Here is a 20480-nt window from a genome sequence, read left to right on the forward strand (position 1 = left end):
GGTCCCCAATAGGCGTGAAGGGCTGCGTCACACAAAATAAAGTGCAGTTGAAACGTCTGTGAAATGTATTTAATGATAACTTCACTCGAACAGAAACACAAATGGCGAGCATAACAGCAGCGATCGCTCACTCGCACAACTCCACAGAGCCCCCTCTAAGTGGGCCATTTTGGCCTACTCTTCCACGTTGGCAATATGCCTTGGTAGAGGTCACGAGTACCCACACTTTACCCCACCACACGTGACCAGCCGATCGAGCAACTGCTCCGTACCCCTTTAAACTGCCGGGTGGACAGCAGCGAAGGCATTCGAAAGAAACAGAGCAAAAAAAAAACTGCCTCGTTATTTCATCTGCTGCGCGGGGTTCGATTATTCGAATGTAAGCGGCGACCTCTGACTCGCGAGTCTGGCGCGGTCACCGTAACCCCACCGCACGCGACCTGCCCGTCGACCGCTGTGTAAACAGGACTGCGGCCGGTTAATTAGGCCACGGCGTTGAATCCCACAGCAATCCGGCAGTAATCCGGCATCGCGGGCTACAGACCAGCCACGCTTGGGTTCCGGCTAGCTGGATTAGCCGCGACGGTGCCCTCCTGGCAAGGGAGCACGCCACACAGAGACTCACGTGACCCCCACCCACGAGCCGTGACCCCTCGCGCCTCTGTGTTTGGGGCCCCTGTTGCTTGAGGTCACGTAGTGCTTTGCTGCCACACTTTGCCCGTCCCCTCGCAGCCATCATCATTATCATCATCAGCCTCAGTAATGATCAGGCCACTGCTGGATGAAGGCCGTTCCAATCCGTGCCATTTCCGGTGATCCTACCATATCTCGATTTTTGCCGAGCATCCACACACGAGCTCATTTCATCACCCCATGTTGTTCTCTTTCTTTCCCTCAGTCTAATAAGAACATAATCACGTGTTACCCCCCTCTTATGAGTGGGTTTTCTCCGGGTGCTCTTAAGTTTCCTCCGACAATGCAGCCAGACTGTCATCAATAATCTTGGACAAGCATCCCAATGCAGGACGCCTCTTGCAAAACACACTTGAGACTCGGTGGGGCTTTTCTGTATAACGAATTGGTATTGTTTCCTATTATTACTTACTGTATACTCACCCACAGATTGTCCCCCGTATGCTTTCACTCGCGTTGCTAAATTGCCGACGCGCAAGTGTTTTAATGCTTTAAATCTACTTACAAGCACCACAACCGCCACGAATCAATCTTCTTTGCAACTCATGATCACGAGGCAGCATACATTCAGTCTTCGCGACAAACGAGGCAAGATCCCATTTGAAGCTTCCCCACGTAACTTCATGCACCGCTGCCGGCATGGCGTGAGACGAGCGCCTTGATGAATATTAATGGCCAGATCCGTGAATTCCTCTCGCATCCCCGCGGCATCCCATATCCGTGATAAGGCAGCCAACGAAGGAGCTGCACGCGATGGGCGAGTGTGCGCACGAATGACATTGCGACGTTTATTTTGAATGTTTTGTTTTTAAATGACGGAGAGGGGGAAAAGAAAACCTTCGTACCGCCTCGCGCGATATTTTAACATTTCAAGCGCACGACGTTGTTTTGTTTCACCAACAAGAGGTACAATGTGAACTTTTTATTGAATACAGAAAAAATAATAATGTTGAAATAAAGTTCACGACACTGATTTGTAACTTCGCTCGCTTGACTACAGGAGTCGGCGTGCGGTTTACGAATCTCTTATCTCTCGCCACTGTTGGCAGAGAGAGCTCCCTCTGCGGGGTGTTCGACCTCCTCTTTCATGCTTGCCAAATGAAAGTGTGTAGGTATGTGCGTATGCTGAACTTCTTATGCACCGTACGTAGCCAACCACGCTAATCAGAGGTGCAGGGGAAGGGTGGGGGGGGGGGACAACAAGCTAAACATAAAAAATCAGAGAAATTAGTTTTCAATCTCAGGTTCAAAAGTACCCACACTTTACCCCACCACACGCGCACTGCCGATTGTAGAAGCGCGGCGAGCCCATTCATGAAGTTCGACGGACAGAGACGGTGGGGGAGAGTTAAGAACCGACGCCGTCGGATTGACTGCCGCGCCGCCGGGAGACGGAATCGAACCGGCGACCTCTGGATTGCAAGTCCAGCGTCAGTTTAACACGTATTATGAATTCCAGCGTCAGTTTAACACGTATTATGAAGTCCAGCGTCAGTTTAACACGTATTATGAAGTCCAGCGTCAGTTTAACACGTTTTATGAAGTCCAGCGTCAGTTTAACACGTATTATGAAGTCCAGCGTCAGTTTAACACGTGTTATGAAGTCCAGCGTCAGTTTAACACGTATTATGAAGTCCAGCGTCAGTTTAACGCGTATTATGAAGTCCAGCGTCAGTTTAACACGTATTATGAAGTCCAGCGTCAGTTTAACACGTATTATGAAGTCCAGCGTCAGTTTAACGCGTATTATGAAGTCCGGCGTCAGTTTAACACGTATTATGAAGTCCAGCGTCAGTTTAACACGTATTATGAAGTCCAGCGTCAGTTTAACACGTATTATGAAGTCCAGCGTCAGTTTAACACGTTTTATGAAGTCCAGCGTGCCGATCCACTGCCTTTATCCCACGGCAGCCACCCACGGCGAGACTTCACAGCGGAATTGTTCCGCATCCATATTCCATAGCGGGTATTTTTAAAGCGAATTTATTCCCTAGAAAGAGAGAGAGAACCGGAGAGATGTTCGCATCTCATTCACCGTAATGTCCGGCATCGGCAGGGGAAGTTTGATTTGTGAGACTCGTGCAGCTAACTTCACAGGGTCAGATCAATAGCTGGACTGTCTCAAGACCGTATCAGCACCTGACCGCATTCAACAAAAATAACATCCACCCCTGGCATTAAAAACCACGATACGTCGTGCGCTACTAATATGTCTGCTTTATTGAATTTGAGAATTTGAGCCCTTTGCCCTGACAGACACGGGTCTGCTCTTGTGAACCCTATCACCGGATCTCTTGAGATTGCTTTGTTGGTTCTTTTTGGTTTTGTTCACCACAGGGGCTCTTCATCTTCCTCATTTACGGAGTGTACAACACAGAGGTGAGTGTGCGAGGAGTCTGGGACTCGCCGCGTGTTTAGTAACGAGGCTCCGGGCCTCACATGACAATCGACTGCCAGACGCCCACCTGCCCAGGTCTGCTTTACGATTATCAGAAGACTTACTGCCTTGAAAGCGAAAAAATATATGTAAGGGATGATGGTTTTGGGGAATGGCTCTTCATATCAGAGAGACTCGAGGAAAACAGGCCATTGATCGATGCCATGAACAATGACAATTGCCTGAAACATCGCTTGTTTTATATATGTTTCCCTTTTTGTGAAGTCTTATTGACAAATGTGTTGATTTGTTGTCATTTGTGTTTGTACACCACTGCCAATGCAGTATCACTCTTACACTATAACTTAATTTGCCCACCGGTGAGTCAGTCACACTCTCGCTTTGCTCATTTCCATCATGGAGAGGAGAATGAGGGTCCCCTTCTAACCGGAAGGAATCAGGAACCCATGGTATTCATAATGAGTGGTTATGCAACCTATGTCCTTGAACCTAGGTTTCATGGTTTAAGAAAAAACAACCATCCAAATGCTATATCCTATTGAATTATTCGATGTAATGTATATACTTTCTCAACCCCATCCCTGGAATTCAAACTCAGCTTGCTGGATCCATGTGGCAGTGTGCTAACCACTGCGTCACCACTCCACCCTAGTCTTTATACAGAGAGGGTAATATTGACCAACTCCATAAAAAATACGGCAATTTTTTTATGAATCCACATTCTTACTAGGAACAATAAAGTTCGTTAATTGTCTAAACATGTTGAAGATGGACCTGTAAATCATAATGAATATAATATCTCAACTTGGGAGAAATGTTAAGTTATTTTTTTAAAGGGCCATACAAAGTTGTTAAAATAGTTTAAATTACGTGGAGAGGTGGGGGGGGGGGGTTTACGTGCCTTCATGTTTGTGACTTTACTGATACAGGTACGGAACACGATCAAGAGAATGAAGGAAAGACGCAAAGCTCTCTCCTTCTCGGTGAGTAAGACGCCGGTTAACTTCTTTCTAAAAAACTAAATCACCATCAATCAATCATCATCACCATCATCCATTATCAATCCACGAACTGGATGAAGGCCTAAGTCGTCAACCATCCCTCACAATTATTGGTTCTTTCGGTAAAGTCACGTAGAAGGGAAACAATAAAATGATAAAAATATAAAACAATAAAATTCTCACGACGTTTCGACTGCAACACAAGCAATCATCATCAGGTGTTGCAGTCGAAACGTCGTGAGAATTTTATTGTTTTATATTTTTATTATTTTATTGTTTCCCTTCTACGTGACTTTACCGAAAGAACCAAGAATATGAATCCCTGCAGTCACGAAAGCTTTAAATCAAAATTCATCCCTCACAAGTCGTGCGATGCTACAATCTCACCGGCCAGGCGCGTTCCCCGTTCTGCTGCCCGGCACGATTCCAAGCTGTGCACCCCCCTCTCTCTCTGTCACCCACTCGCTTCTTTGCGCGCTCCTCGAACCTTCGCGTTCTATTTTCGCGAAAAGAGAAAGACGCGGATGGGAGAAGGCGTCCGAAGCAGGAGACGTCGTGCGGTGAGCGAAATGAAGTGTGGGGGAGAGGGGGGGCAGGACACGTCGCTCGCTGCGAGAGTTGAGGCCGCTCAAACGAGCCTGCCGATGGAATGGGGGCAGCCAACAGGGAGAGAGAGAGTTGTGTGCAACGGAGAGGAAGGTCGGTGTGAAGAGATGGAGCGACGAAATCAGTTCACGTGCAGGAGTGAGATGGACCGCGATGTTGCCGGGTCAATGGGGTGGGGGGGGGGGGAGTGGTGATTTACTTGGGGGGGGCCTTCATCCAGCAGGAGACAGCATGGACAGAATCCGTCACGTGGATTATTTAAAATTAAAATCTATTCGCCACAATCTAATCAATTTATTCTGCTGAACCGTTAAGGATGTACCGATATTCATTCTGCTCGCAAGTAGAATATGTCTTTAGGCAGGATGTTTACAGTCCATCCTATCAATTTCAAATTTAAACTTCGATTGGAATGCATTACTGAGTGACTTACTTCCAATAAAATTATTAATTTTCAACGAAAGAGTTCATTACAGACGCCACTTTGTTATACCGGCACCTCCGTCTGCAAGACATCGTTCCTCTCCTCCACCCCCCACCGCCACCGTCACCAAACTCCGACGAGCGCTGTGGCCTCCGGTGGCCGCCCACGGCCTTCCTGGGCCACCGTTCATCCTCCAGGCCACCGGTCCTCTCCACCGCTGCGGCTCCCCCCCCCCCCCCCCGGTCCTCTCGTCGTCATCATCGTCGACAGGCTAAATACCCCAGAGGGCACCGACGGGAGCGCGCGCCCTCTTCATCGCACGAATAGAGTTCCGCCACCTGTCGCCGCCGCTAATTTCACTCGGAAGCGAAAGTTTATACATCGCGGCCTGCGCGGCACCCCAGGGAGGGTGCATGTGGTGGGCTGTGCTCGGGGGGGGGGGGGGTCGTGGTGGGGGGTTGGCAGGGATGAGGAGGCGATGTGGAGGTCTGGGTTGGAGTCGTGGGGGTGCGGGTGTTTGTGGCAAGCGCTGGGTGGCGGCCGAGCAGTAGCCCATGAAACGGGGGCAGAGTAGGGGGGGGGGTTGGTCGGAACCACCTGGAGTGGCAAATGCGAGCAGTGTTCACCATGGGAAGTGTTCACACTTCCATAATTATTAGGGTTTTTTTGTTGTATTTTATTTATGATTTTCTCAATCGAACAAACTGTGTTACCCTTGGGGTGTCCTTGCTATCATAGACATTTGTGATCTAGAAATGACACGCCTCAAAGAAAATCATGGCAAGTATTTGCCACCCTGGGTGGTACCAATAATCTATTTTCGGTGGCAATGGCTCAAGGACCAAGCAAGGGGTGGCCGGGAGGGAAGAAAGGATCGTCGGATCGGGTTTAGCGAGCGGAGGGTCGTCCGATGCGATCTCCCCCACCCACCAGCCCGAGTGTGGTCTGACTCCCAGATGCTAGTAACTTAACAAACGCAAAGCCTGGCAGCGCACTGTTTATGTTTGGCTATGTGGTGGCTGCTGCTGCTGTAATCCTAATGATGTTAAGATATGCGAAGTGTGTTCGCAAAAAACTACTGACATTGACACCGCTTCCTTCTCCCCCCTCCCCTCTTACTCCGTCTCTCTCTCTCTCTCGCACTCTGTGGCTGTTGGTGCTTTTTTTTTGTTTGGGGAAAACATGTGACAGCATTGCAAATGCTGTCTCGCGCTGAGACAAATCAAATTCCCGACAGGCTGATTAAAGGTCTGTTTGCTTAAATGTTGACTGTAATGTAGTCGCAGTGTCATTTTGGTTTGTGTGCATTTAATTTGAGAGAGAGAAAAAAATAATGATGTGAGAAATATTTTAATTGATAGTAATAAATGATGACATGAATGAGGCATGTGACACAACCATTGGTAATGTATATGAGAATTTAATTTGATGTAGCGTCTTAATACTGGGAGCATCTCTAGACTCTCTAGAGGAACAACTATTTACATCATATAACGCGAATACAAATTTGAATAATGTAGAGTTTAACCGCAGCGAGTGAGCAAATTCAACCGTAAGACGTAACATGAAAATATGGTTAAAAGTGGATAAAACATTTAAACCAAAATGCACCGGCACAGAACAATCCCAGCCTGGGCAAGCCGCGTGTCCGGCCCGAGTTCACGGGTCAGAGGTCAAAGGTGGCACAAAAAACAAGGTGTTCACGTTTAAGTGGCTCCCACGGCCGGCCGGCGTGCGGGTGACCAGAGCGGCGGAAATACAAATACCAAAAAAAAACCAACGTGTTGTTTGGTCTACGGACGCGCGCGCGTGTGTGCGCGCGTTTGTGCGTGTGTGTGTGTGCGCGCGTGTGTGTGTGTGTGCGCGCGTGTGTGTGTGTGAGCAGCGATGGAACAAACAGGCGGCATTGTCTCGCGTTAGGGAGAGAGAGAGACGCACCTCAGATAAAAAATAATAATTAGCCGACGAAAAGAAGGCGATTCACAGCTGCAGCAACTCTTTGCGGATCTACCCCGTGGTCTTTTTTGTATTTCCCTTCAGATTTTATTGCAGGGAAATGTTTTATAAACAGTTCGGGCCGCGAAAGGCTCCCGTTTAAAGTGATGGCTAAATTTTTTTTTAATTGAAGCTGATACCAGCGGTCGGTTTCCGTGACTCACCAAACTGCAGGAAAGAACAGTATTTGCATGCGGGCTCCGGGTTCAGAGGATTTTTTGCAGTTTCCACGAAATATTGGGATTATCTTTACGCGGCAAAAAAATATATATTTACGAGCGCTGCATCTGCATAATTCATTTTGTTTCCCGCTTCAAAATACGTTTAGATGTATTATTCTAGATTTGAAGTTTTCGTGAATGCAAGGATCCATACTTTTTGGTTATTTCGGTAAAGTCACGTAGATGAAAAATAAAGAAGATTAATAATGAAAATAATAAAATGAAAATAGCTAAATTATTATTTTCATTGTTAATATTTTTTTATTTTTCATCTACGTGACTTTACCGAAAGATCCAAAGAGTTTAGATGTATTATGTCCGGCACGTGTTGATTTGTCGACGGTGCACACACGTTACACACAGTAAGATAAGACATTTAAGGCGATATGCATCTGTGGAAATGATGCGTCAAACATTTTCACTTGACGCGTCTGCCAACATGCATTTGTAGAGCAGTTAAAAAAGACACTTTGGACAACACGGGTACGTGACATATTCTGATGCATGTGTTACACTTTACAGTTCTGCATTCTCATCATTGACATTAACTTGCACATTCAATTTAGCCGAATGCTTTCTACATAATAATGATAGTGAAAACAATTTACATTCCTTCTTCAATCCACTCCTGGATGACTTTTCTCATTTGCTGAACATGAAACCATTATTGAGTGTGTGTCTGGTACTGATCCCTCGGTAATCATCTCAAATACCCCATAGCTCTGGCAGCTCGAGGTGTACTGAATGAGCCTCGCTGTGTTTCACCATACTTCACCACGCTGGTCAGTGCAGGTTGGATAAAGGTGGGCAACCCTAGACTGGTTCAGATACCACTCACTGCTGATGTTAGCCACGGCTGGAAATCAAACTCGGGACCGCCTGGGTTCATAGCGCAGCAAGCTAAGCACAGCTCCAGCTTCTATGTACAGTATATCTATGAGGCTCTATGTTAATCTCTGGGTCTAAATGTATCTCCTTGTGTCTCTGTAGGTCTCTATGTGTCTCTGTGTATCTCTATTTGTCTCTCTTTATTTCTATGGGTCTCGATGTATCTCAATGAGTCTCTGTACCTCTATGGGTTTCCGATATGGTCCATATCGTTTGGGGTTTGCAGCCGCAAGAAAAGTATAAACCAACATAAATTGTAGGGTTTTTTTGTTCTCAAAACCTAACAATAATGTTCAAACATCATCCATAACGTTTTACTACATTGCTATAAACAGTCATTACACTGCGTGTTATATGCACGCACGTAACTAACTAAAGACCGCTACTTTATTTTTTCTACCCAAAAATCCTTTCAAAATAAAAAAGCCACAGTGATGTTTATCGGCACCGCGTGCGTTTCAGAAGAAAACAAAAAATAAATTGTGCAGGAATTAAAAGAAAAAGACAGATGTGTGGTGGGAACCCAAAACTAAAAAGAACTCAAGCGGTGGCCATCGTAGAATCGTTTACATTTTTTCTTGTCCTCTCCCAGTGAGTCATCTCTGAAAGACGTTGCGAAAATCGTCGACTTTGAAAAGCCGCAGTTTAAGAGTTAATTAACGTATCATAGCCGAAACATGGGGCCTGTAAACGCTAGGCTTTTATCATCATCATCTGCTGCTGCAGCTACTGATGGGGGTCTTTTAAGTCACGACAAACACGTGCTATATAAATTTTGATTTAAAGCTTTCGTGACTGCAGGGATTCATATTCTTGGTTCTTGCGGTAAAGTCACGTAGAAGGGAAACACATTAATTTAATAAAAATATAAAACAATAAAATTATCGCGACGTTTCGACTGCAACACAAGCAATCATCATCAGGTGTGAAAACCACAGCAAGAAAACCTTGTGTTGCAGTCGAACTCGTCGTGAGAATTTAATTGTTTTATATTTTTATTATTTTAGTGTTTCCCTTCTACGTGACTTTACCGAAAGAACCAAGAATACGTGCTATATAGTGGCAGAAATCAATCATATTTTGTTGCGAAACATAATACACAAGCACACCTCACTTAGCGCTCAAGATGCGTTCCTGGAGAAGTGGGCGCTAATCGAATCAGCGGTAAAAGGGGTCGTTATATCATTGCTTATATGGGGTTGTGTTCCCGACAGCGTTATTTATTTCGTATGAGCAATATACTCGGGCTTCATTGGGGTATCCGTAATAGTGCTAATAATACAGATGGTAAACACTTTTGTAAATTAAACTATTGTCTTATAAAAACGGTAAGTATCTACTGTCCTAACGAAGACATTCTACTGTATTTTTCCTACAAGGCGGTGGTGGGAGACGAGGTTGTAGGAGCTGCTGCACTTCAAATACGGGGTCACGTGACGTTCTTACTCCGTTGCCCCTACTGGACATATGTGAAAAAAAGCTGCATAGCTCAACGGATTCCTCCAGTATAAATAATGATTCTAATCTGATTCTCAGAGCAAAGCTCCAGGGCCTCCGTGACCTTAGCGATGCCCTCAGTCTAAATTTCAAGATGCAAGGTCTTTTAACATGGGGGTGCGAGACCTGGCCAGGTTGTTTTCGAAGGGAAATCATCAAAACACAATTTAAGCACGGCCACGTAAGTTCAACTGCTTTGTTTCATCAAACCCCTATGTGTTTATTAACATGAAAACAATTACGATTGAGAACCGAAGGGCTGCAAGTCTGCAGTGAAGGTTAAGAACCACTGCTCGAGAGCGTGCAGCCTCCTGGCACCCATAACTTGCCACGGCCGGTGAACGCCATCGAAACCAAAATTCTAATCGACAAACCGAATCGCTTTCCAGAACTGCGCGGCCAGCTCGCGTCCCTCCAGCTCGCTCACGAGCTCGCGCCCCACCACGGCGACCGGCCCGGACGGCGACGGCGCCGCGAGGCTCACGGCCCACAGCCCCGAGCTGCCCCCCACTGCGGGTTCGGCACGGCCGCCCGCGGCTCCTCTCCCACCCGCCGCCTCCCCGCGACCGCCGCCGCCGCCGCCGGCGCAGCAGCGGCAGCGGCAGCAGGAGCAGCGGCGCCGGCGGCCGACGCCGCCGCCGCCGGCGCCGCCGCCGCCGTCGGCGATCCGGCGGCCGTCGGAGCACGTGGCGCTGGACCCACGCGGGGGCTTCGCGTGCGAGGACAGCCCCCGACGCTGCCACCACTACGAGAACCCCGTCATGGAGCGTGAGTGGCGCGACCGCGTGGGTAACGGTGACCGCTCCCCTCCTCGCCCACCGCCATGCCCTCCCCCCCCCCCCAATGAACGTTTCGCAAGCCGGTGCCGCGGCGTAATAGCTCGTGCCGCGCAGAGGCAGCTGCCGCTTGGGGGGCCCCCTTGGCTAGACTGCGGCGGGGTTGATTCGATGCGAGGTGCCGTGGCTTGCCGAGGCATTCGAGTAAGCGCCGTGCGCGTGCTCATTCTTAAATCCTTATCTGTGGGTGTCTGTGTGAACCAATTGTTATTTCAGGAGAGTCTACACGAGTGCGGAGTTCGTTTCCGTCATGTGCTCAGCGCACATCTGAGAAGGGGCAGACATTCTGCTTTTACGCACTCGGAAGCTTTCGAAGATGAGAAGGGAACGCGGAAGAGGCGTGCTCCCGCGCAACTTGTCTCTCTGTTGTTGGTCCGTTCAGTGACCGGTGCTTATGCAGCAAAGATTAAATTGCGTGAAATAATCCGGCTGCTGACAGCTCACCAGCTCCAGCTGACTGTGAAAGACTCTGTACAAATGAAATGGGCAGTCCCGATCTATCATGAATTCGATGTTAATCCGCTAGGAGATTCAATTCTGTCCTATATCACACACAGTTCTGAAGGCAGCTCAAGGGCAGAGCGAGCGGCTCGCAATCGCAAGGTTGCGAGTTCAAATCCTGGTGATGGGTTGACTCAGCCCATCATTCCGCTGGATTCAATAAAATAAGTACCAGTTTTTGGCTGAAGTGGCCAGCGGTTGTTCCATGGATATCCTCGACCCCACCATAGAAAATGTGAAACTTCCACCACTCGTCTCAGGGCTATGAGCTGGAGATGATCTTTGCCTCAATAGTAATTCGAGCAGGAAATCACTCTTGACTGCGTACGATTACCCACATCCTTAAAGCGTCCGCAAAAGCAGTGTCCGAAGTGTGGCGGAACTGCCCGTGTGTCTCCCCTCTCTCTCTCTCTGTCTCTCCTCTGTCTCTCCTCTGTCATCTGTGTCTCTCTTTCTCTCTGTCTCTCCTCTCTCTTTCTGTCTCTCCCATGTATCTCTGTCTCTCCTGTCTCGCTCTGTCATCTGTCACTCCTCTCTCTGTGTGTCTCTCTCTGTCTCTCCTCTCTCTCTCTGTGTTTCTCTCTCTCTGTGTCTTTCCTCTTTCTATCTCTTGTTCTGTCTCTCCTCTGTCACTCCTCTCTCTGTGTGTCTCTCTCTGTCTCTCCTCTGTCTCTCTCTCTGTGTCTCTCCTCTGTCTCTCCCATGTCTCTCTGTCTCTCCTCTGTCTCGCTCTGTCATCTGTCACTCCTCTGTCTGTGTGTCTATCTCTGTCTCTCCTCTCTCTCTCTCTCTGTGTTTCTCTCTCTCTGTGTCTTTCCTCTTTCTATCTCTTGTTCTGTATCTCCTCTGTCTCTCCTCTCTCTCTCTCTCTGTGTCTCTCCTCTGTCTCTCCCATGTCTCTCCGCTAAGACTGAAAACGCCAATGCGTGTTTCATTTTCAGGGCAGGTGTCAACGCTCAGCCTGGGGCCCACGGGGACCGGCGGAGCCTCCGCCTACAGCCCCCCCAGCCACGACACTTCACAACAGGTGCGTGGCACCACACACACATAGAGCCCAAAACACTATTGCAACTCGATTTGTAAGGGCTGTTTTTTTTTTTTAAACAATGAAATCATTAACACGATTCGTAATAACGATAGCTCATCACCACTGATAACTCGTACCCATGCTGTGGAGAGCAGAGAGAGCTCCCTGCTTGCCACAGCCTAGGTATTGTACTGCGCATCTATGCTCCCACATCTGTTCTATCCACCTCCATCAACCCCCAATGACAAGAGTGGTGAAGTATGGTAAAATAACCCCCACGCAATATATCTCTATACGTGTCATTACGTGCCTGCTATGTGTGCGTCAATTGACACCTTGGACATTGTTGCAAATTAGATTTTTTTTTATCTCAAGGGATTTTCCAGGTGAAAATTATACGGCGTGGGTGGAGGGCACTCATCCAGCAGTGGATCTAAAAAAAATCTATTACGCAAATAATAATACACGGTCTCCATGAGCCACGTGACCCGAGTCTGAGCTTGAGCTGCCGTCACAGTGGCACATTTACGTATTATTATTATTTTCATGTGCTGATATTTTGTCAACAAGAGTCGACCGTGAATTCTGGCCCCAGCTCAAATTTCCCATGGGGCGGTGTCGTTTCAGGGGCTGGCCTAACAATTTGCATGACCAGATCTACGTATGCATGTGAGCTGAACTTCTTTCACGCCGTACGTAGCCAACCATGCCTAAATCGGCGATGGCGTGAAGATTGAACTTTCATTTCACACTTACCATTTTGTTAAAAATGGCAGAAAACCCGGTCGTGGCTTTAAACTCGCGAGAATTTCCAGACAAGTCTTAACTCAGAAGTGTTTCTGGGAAAGCCGTGCCCATCTCACATGACCACGCGAACAACGAGAAATATTATATAATGGTCGCTTTTTTTACCCACCCTAATTTGCCCTTCAACTCGCTTTTTGGGGGAAATCAGGCCAACAACCCTTGTCAACTGGAGTTGGTGTTTAATGACTACGAACATGCAATGCACGTCAGTGGATTGATACTCAAGATCCACGCTAGGCATGGATCAGATCACCCTGCTCCCCACAGTTAGACTTTAAGTTGTTTTTTTAAATCCATTACTTTCATTTACTTTTTTTCTACCTTCTCGTTTGTAGTCTTTTTCATTCTTTCTATCTCGTCTTCAAAGTTGTGCTCGCTCCATTAGCCTCAACGCAACCTTAGCAATACGCACCTTAGTCGTCTGCCTTATTTTGCATAGCTCATGAATAATATTAACATGCACACTCCACACTGTATGCACGTATCGTGAGCATAAGAAGTTACTTTAAGCAATCAACCGGTGTGTGATTACATGCGAAATGCACATATGTTACTCTGTTACTATGAAACCCATGGTATGCATTTGTATTTATTTACCAAACTGCTAGGTTGACCCAATAAAATTATAATTTTGGTTTATATCTCCCCACTTCTTTCGCCAAGAAAGCCTTATTTAGTCTCAAGTCTCTTTGCTGGGGGGGGGGGGGGGGTCCTGTGAGGTTTTTGCAGTAGAGGGGGTGATGTCGCTGCTGTGTAATTGAGTGTAGGTCATATTTGCAGGTAACATTTCAACATTGGGATGTGTGGCCAATGCCAGTTATATTGTACGGCTTTTTTACTTAGCTATGGGAGAAAACTAAAGAACACAATACAACTTCTTTGGTTCTTTCGGTAAAGTCACATAGAATGAGAATAAAATAATAAATTGATAAAATAAAATAACACAATAATATTCTCACGACGTTTCGGCCACAACACAAGCGGCCTTCATCAGGTGAAGGGACGAGACTATCTGGTAGGACAGCGCTGGAGTGAAAAAGCCACGCTCAGATCACGACCTTTAAGCTGTGTGAGAAGAAACAAAGCGCCTTGACAAAGGAATTAGCATATAATTTTAGCATTGAAATGGCTGAGTGATTAACTTGTGACTGGTCACAGAAATGGCTATGTTAAAGTTAAAGCATACACATCAAGGGGTGCCTCTGCGGATGTGTATGCTTTAACTTTAACATAGCCATTTCTGTGACCAGTCACAAGCTAATCACTCAGCCATTTCAATGCTAAAATTCTATGCTAATTCCTTTGTCAAAGCGCTTTGTTTCTTCTCACACAGCTTAAAGGTCATGATCTGAGCGTGCATTTTTCACTCCAGCGCTGTCCTACCAGACAGTCTCGTCCCTTCACCTGATGAACGCCGCTTGTGTTGTGGCCGAAACGTCGTGAGAATATTATTGTGTTATTTTATTTTATCAATTTATTATTTTATTCTCATTCTACGTGACTTTACCGAAAGAACCAAAGAAGATGAATCCTTGCAGTCACGAAAGCTTTAAATCGAAACACAATACAAACCCATGCAGAAAGGGGGGAGAACATCTAACCCAGGTTCTTCTTATTTTGAGGAACAAGCATTAGCACGGCACCATCCTGCGACCCTTTCATTTAATAAGAGTGATAATAATTATAATGCGCCACTAATTTACCCAAGAAAATATTTCTGAGTGTCAAGCCTCTTTATTAGGAGGCTTTCGACTCTTGACTTGTGGTGAACTCCGTGAATGAGAATTTGGCGTTCATGTGGGAGGAGACCGGAGAACCCGGAGAGAACCCACCAGGCGCACGAGGGGGCATCGCTCACGCACACCATCTCCTGGCCGCACCTCACAACCCCACGCCTACAACACCTCGCAAAGCCCGGGGCAAGCCCTGGCCACCCATCCAAGGACTGATCCGACTCAACCCTGCTTAGCTTCCATTTGGCGTGACTTGCTTGGAGTTCTGATGAGATTGTAGGCGCGTTGGTTTTGATCTCTAACCCCGGTTGCTGAGCACAGGGCCCAAAGGCCCAAAACATTAAGGGGCCTGCGGCAAACAGCACCATCAAGGACGTAGTAGATTAGAGTGAACCCGTTTCCTGAATTTTGCGATGTTGTGAAGTCGAGAAAAGAGACAACGATGATCGGAGGGAATTCCAAAGGGCAGCAGTGCGAGGGAAGGAACAGAAGGAGAAGCGTTGTGGCCTGCAACAGTGTGGATAAGATGGGTGGAGGAATGAGTGAGTGAAGTCCCAGTAACCATGGTAGCGGCGATAGTATGAGTGACGAGGAGGGGACTGACTGCTGGCGAGCGAGCGACAGGAGTGCATTAGCGGGTGCTGGATCATCGATCAACCTGGCTTCATGACGTTTGGTTAATCCCGATGCTGTTTACCAAGACTAAACTGAACTTTTTTTCATTCTACCATGTGTAAGGCCCACTCAGCTATATAGCTCTTTTTCAGACGCGACCTGGCTATCACAAATGATAGCTCAACGAAGAGACTGGATGCAGGGTCAGCTTTCTAATCACTCAGCACTGTCTTTCACATGCGGTCAGTTGAGGTCTTTGGGCTATTTCAGAATTCGCGTATTCTCTCTCGCTTCGATATTTAACCTTCATTCGTTTTTCGAATAATTACGTGAACAGCTTTCAAAGGGAAATTGTCGGTCAATTCTTTTTTTTTCTTAGCAATTTATAGGCCATGAATTGCAGTTTTTGAAATTTTGTGGTTGCACATTGCTGGTTCATAAAATAATTTGCATCAGCCAAGGCTAACCTATTTCTCTTCCACCGCAACACACATTGCTGCATAACAGCTTGGGACATAAAAACAAGCGCGGAATAATGCGTTATCGTTTGCAGCCCATGAACCTTGTAGATAAATGTATCGCCTATGAGCCTGACCTTAAATGAAATTGACCGCTTGTGACTTAGGTAAAGTGTTTTAGCTTATTTCACAAAATGTATGGATAACAAAATTCCTCACAACATTTTCGGGCCTCATATACTTCCACGAAAAAGCAGAATCTGTAAGCATAAATGTACGGGTGACAAATTTAAGAACATTTTCAAGCGACGGGGCTGTCGTTCACGCACCGCACCATAATCCGCGCTATTGGACATCTGTGACTACTGGGCATCTGTCAAAAAGAGCTTATTAGCTCATCGAATTTCTCCAGGATGAATACAAATTCTGATCCTGAAAGGTTCTGATCCCGGCGGCCCGAGTCCTATTCCCGGCCACGGATAAATCAGTGGCGAGTAATATCGGAACAATTCCTGGGCCCCCTCCAATTATCACCAACCCTTGCTGACCTGCATGGTGACATGTGTTTAAACAAACAGCTGACGACCGACACAGCACACAAGTATAGGTTCAAGAATGGAGAAATGTAAGTTGTATACACAAAAGAGTAACGTTTTCAGTCTGCACTTTGGCAGTCTGAAGGTTCTTGAATAGAAACATCCAGGCGTGGATTGACAAAGCGCTGTATCTAAATAATAATCATCATCGCCTATGGTTAATTCACTGCTGGATGAAGCCCTCCCCAGGCCACCACCACCACCACCTCTCACGATTTCTTTGATGCAACAATCCGCCCAGCGCCTGCACACGAACTTAATTCATCGCTCCATCTCTTCAATAGACTTCCTCTTGGATGCTTCCCACTGCTCGACCGCCACTCCGTTATTATTCTTGACCATCGTCTGTCATCCCTTCTAGCGGCCTCTGCCTGCTCACTCGTCTGATGTCATTGATGGATACATCTACCCATGGTTCTGCAGGGAGCACAAATGGTGGGCACGAGCGTCTGAGCGAAGCAGCCCCTGCAGCAACGTTTAACTCGGGAGCAAACATCCTTGACATGGATTCTGAGTCAACCCTGCATCAGACGGCCCTAATAAACTCGGCCCACAATAATGTAAAATGGATTTATTATGGCATCAGCTGGCTCTGAGCCTTTAATGGCTTGCTTGTCTGTCTGTGGTTAACGAGTTTCGATCTCTGTTTGCCATTCAATCTTTCACGGGTTTCACCCAAGCCCAAACAAAACTCAAGAAATCGAGATAACGCAGTGCTTGTGCACACCACGTGTCCTGCCAACAGGGCCAGTGGGAGCTCTGCTAAAACAGCGACAATGAGCTGGTGTTCATATTCTTGGTTCTTTCGGTAAAGTCACGTAGAAGGGAAACAATAAACTGATAAAAATATGAAACAATAAAATTCTCAACGACGTTTCAATTCCCGAGTCCAAAAATGGGCTGGTGGTTATTGTTTACAGGTGAGTAGAGGGCGGCCATTTTTGTTTCAGCACGTGGCGGTTTTTTGTTTTGCTGCCTTCCGTTTTACGAAGGCTCATTAAAATATTGAAAGGCGGAAGTTTTGCTGTTTTGTTTTACTTTTCTTCGGAATGGTAATCAACAATATCTTTATTGGGCCGTTGAGCAGCATTGAGAAACAGTAGAGAGACAGCAAAGTCTCTCTGCTGTTTCTCATTCCAGTTAAAATCAACTAGGAAGCACCACCTGACCAAGGTCACTAAGTATTGGCCACTCAGCAATGGCCGATTTTTCCATCACTTTTACAATAGCCATTGTTATTAGGGGCCGTCCATAAATGACGTCACGCGATTTTTGGCTATTTTTGACCCCCCCCCCCCCCATCGTCACACGGCGTCACAAAAAGTTAGACCCCCCCCCCTCAAATATGACGTCACAAAGCTCTGCCCCCCCCCCCCGAAAATATAAAACATGCTTCAAATCGCTTTAAACTATTGTCATTGTAGTGAGTATTTAATGTGCCGCTGCACTCTGATGTAGGAGAAAACATGTATTACAAAGTCTATTTAATTAAGTAGAACGTGTTGTCTATATTTATTTAAAGTTGCGCATTTTTACGTGACGTCACATTTCTGACCCCCCCCCTCCTCCTCGTCACACATCGTCACAAATGTCTGACCCCCCCCCTCCCCCAGGTGCGTGACGTAATTTATGGACGGCCCCTTATGGTTATGTAAAAGTTAAAGGTGCAGTTCTGCAACTGCTTGCTTACTGCGACTGCTGGCAGAAGGGCCACCACTGGAGGGAGTTCTAGAGAGCGCCTCTATAATGTATTGTGCTTAGACGGGTGACCGCCCGCCATGCATTAAACAGGTTGTCACAGGCTATGGAGGCTACCTTGTGGCCAGCAGAGGACAGTGCGGCTTCATGCCTTAACCAACCCTTGCTGAGCAGCGTGGTTGCGTACGGCCAAACAACCCCCAAGAGGAGCCGCCAGGTGTGAGGACGACCTCGTCGAGTCCGTTGATTGACAAAAGGAATCGTTTCAGCCACTAGAGGCCGCTATCATTCACCGCAGTGTTGAAAAGGAAATCGACTGTGAAACCGGACCACGTGGTGCGGGAAGGAGCCCTTCCATCCAAGCAGTGGATTGACAAAACGAGGCTGTGCACGTACGCACACGCGCCACAACACTTGTAGGGGGGTGGGGGGGGTAAAGCGTGGCACGCGTTTCTAAACCCGCGCAAGATTTCTATCGTCTCGTTGACTCTCGCTCGACATCCATTGAGATTTGCGCAAGGGGTACAGCTCCTTCATGGCCTCTTTCTTTTCTTTTTGCTTGCGTGGGACAGAAATACTTAGACGCACGCCTGCCGGCCGTCCGTCATCAGCCAACTCCAGTTCGTCCGTGTGCTGCTTCTGGTTAGCGTCGCGAGCTTCTGTATTCTTAACAATGTTAGTAAACTTGGAGGCAGCCACGCAGGGCAGGGGGTGGCGGCGGGGGTGGTGATGGGGGGTGCATGTCCCGCGTAGTGCCAGGGGAGAAGGTGAGACAGCTGCCCTCCTCAACCCCCAAGGGAAATCTACCCCCGCCACTGCCCCTCACCCTAATGCCCCCCACCCCCAGTTGCCCTGTTGCTTCCCTCGACTGCCGCCAAACCCATCGCGAGAGACGTAAGAATTGCGTTTGCAGAAGCCAACGGCTAGGATAAAACAAAAAAGGACATTTGGTTGATGTGCCCTTCTCCTAGCTCGAGGCTGTCACGGCTATCGAGTTCATTTGTTGAACCAGAGGTGGCAGCTCGAGACGCCGTCTTGCACAGACGATTGTAGTCTGCTAGCAGGGGGGGTGCGTTGTTGCTGTGTGATTTTTGCCCAATTAAGTAATTTGTGAGTACGCAAAATCTTCAAACGTGCAATATTTGGAGCGGGATCTGTGGCATCCTTTTTTAAATTACATCGCCGGGATGTTTACAACGTTCGCCCCGACAGCGTGGTTAACACACCCACAGTATTAACCAGGGTGGCCGCTAGGTTGGAACCACGAACGTTTGCAAGGCATCTATTGAGTGCATTGTACAGCTTTTTTTTAGAATGATTCCAAAAAATCCGTAAATGTTGAACCAAGATGGACATTTTTATTTTCACACCTGATGATGACCGTTTGTGTTATGGTCGAAACGTCGTGAGAATTTTTATTGTTTTATATATTTTATTATTTTATTGTTTCCCTTCAACGTGACTTTACCGAAAGAGCTAAGAATATGAATTACTGCAGTCACGAAAGCTTTAAATCAAAATTCAAGATGGACATTTTTGAACGATCCAAAAATGTGCTGTGACATCACTTTTGTGCTTTTCCTGCAGGTTGAAAATAAAACTTTTCACATTTAAAATAATGCCATTGGACGCATAAACAAAGTGGCAAAAAAATTAAGTAAAAAAATGCGAAAATAATCTATGGTAAAAATCTCATCCCGGAGCGCGTAAATCTTTCCTATCACTTGCCCCGTGAGATTCTCATTATACAAATTATTAAGCGAAGTGGCACAAACAAAAACACAAAACCCACCCATTTACCTGCGTGGCATGTACCACGTGACCATTGGCAGTGTGTGCGTGTTGTGTTGTGTGTGTCTGTCGGTCTGTCGTTTGTTTGCTGTGGCCGCGCCACGTTCCTGCACCCATCTCGCGCGTCCGCCATCCACGCACTTTGCACCCCACGGGCGAGCGCTCCGCTCCAGCTGCGCCATTCGCGGTCGTAGCCAGCCGCCGTGTGACCGATCCACCGCTCCACCCCCCCCCCACCCCCCCGCGGGGGTAGCCGCCGTACGCGTTGCCGCACCGACCCCTTCATTAGCGGTGGGGCCAGCAAAGGCAGCGGGTCCGTGGGACAGGCCGCTAATCCCTGGGAAAAAAAGAAACCACACGCGCGCACACGTGGGCCACCACCCACACGCCTCCGTCCGTGATAAGAGATATCACGCGTCATGTATATAGGTGGTGTAACGACAACAGCAGGGCTGTAGTTTTCTTGCTCATCGATCTGCTGGCAGAAAGGCCTTCTCGAGAAAAGAGACAGCTCGACAGAAACATCCAACTCCAGAGAGGTGTTTTTGGCCTACTCTTCCACCCTGGCCAGATATCTTGCAAGATAGGTGGGAGTACCCATGATGTTGACCTGCCGATCGACCGTGGGCGTACCCGTATATACGATACTGCTCAGTTGGAACGTTTTAAAAAAAAAACACCATATATACATACAG

General features: G+C 47.3%; 1 protein-coding gene across 2 annotated transcripts in view; it reads left to right on the forward strand.

The window, feature by feature from the left end:
• ADGRD2 (adhesion G protein-coupled receptor D2) overlaps window positions 1-20480 on the forward strand; it is an 82359-nt gene that overhangs the window by 45332 nt on the left and 16547 nt on the right. For both annotated transcript variants that reach the window (XM_076068807.1, XM_076068808.1), the window contains exons 22-25: window positions 3031-3072; window positions 4021-4074; window positions 10113-10491; window positions 12002-12087. In XM_076068807.1, coding sequence (XP_075924922.1) covers window positions 3031-3072; window positions 4021-4074; window positions 10113-10491; window positions 12002-12087 — 561 coding nt within the window. The remainder of the gene's footprint in view (window positions 1-3030; window positions 3073-4020; window positions 4075-10112; window positions 10492-12001; window positions 12088-20480) is intronic.

Source organism: Petromyzon marinus, chromosome 22 (genome assembly GCF_048934315.1).
Source record: "Petromyzon marinus isolate PM22_M1 ecotype Great Lakes invasive population chromosome 22, UKy_Petmar_22M1.pri1.0, whole genome shotgun sequence".
Classification (NCBI taxonomy): Eukaryota; Metazoa; Chordata; class Hyperoartia; order Petromyzontiformes; family Petromyzontidae; genus Petromyzon; species Petromyzon marinus.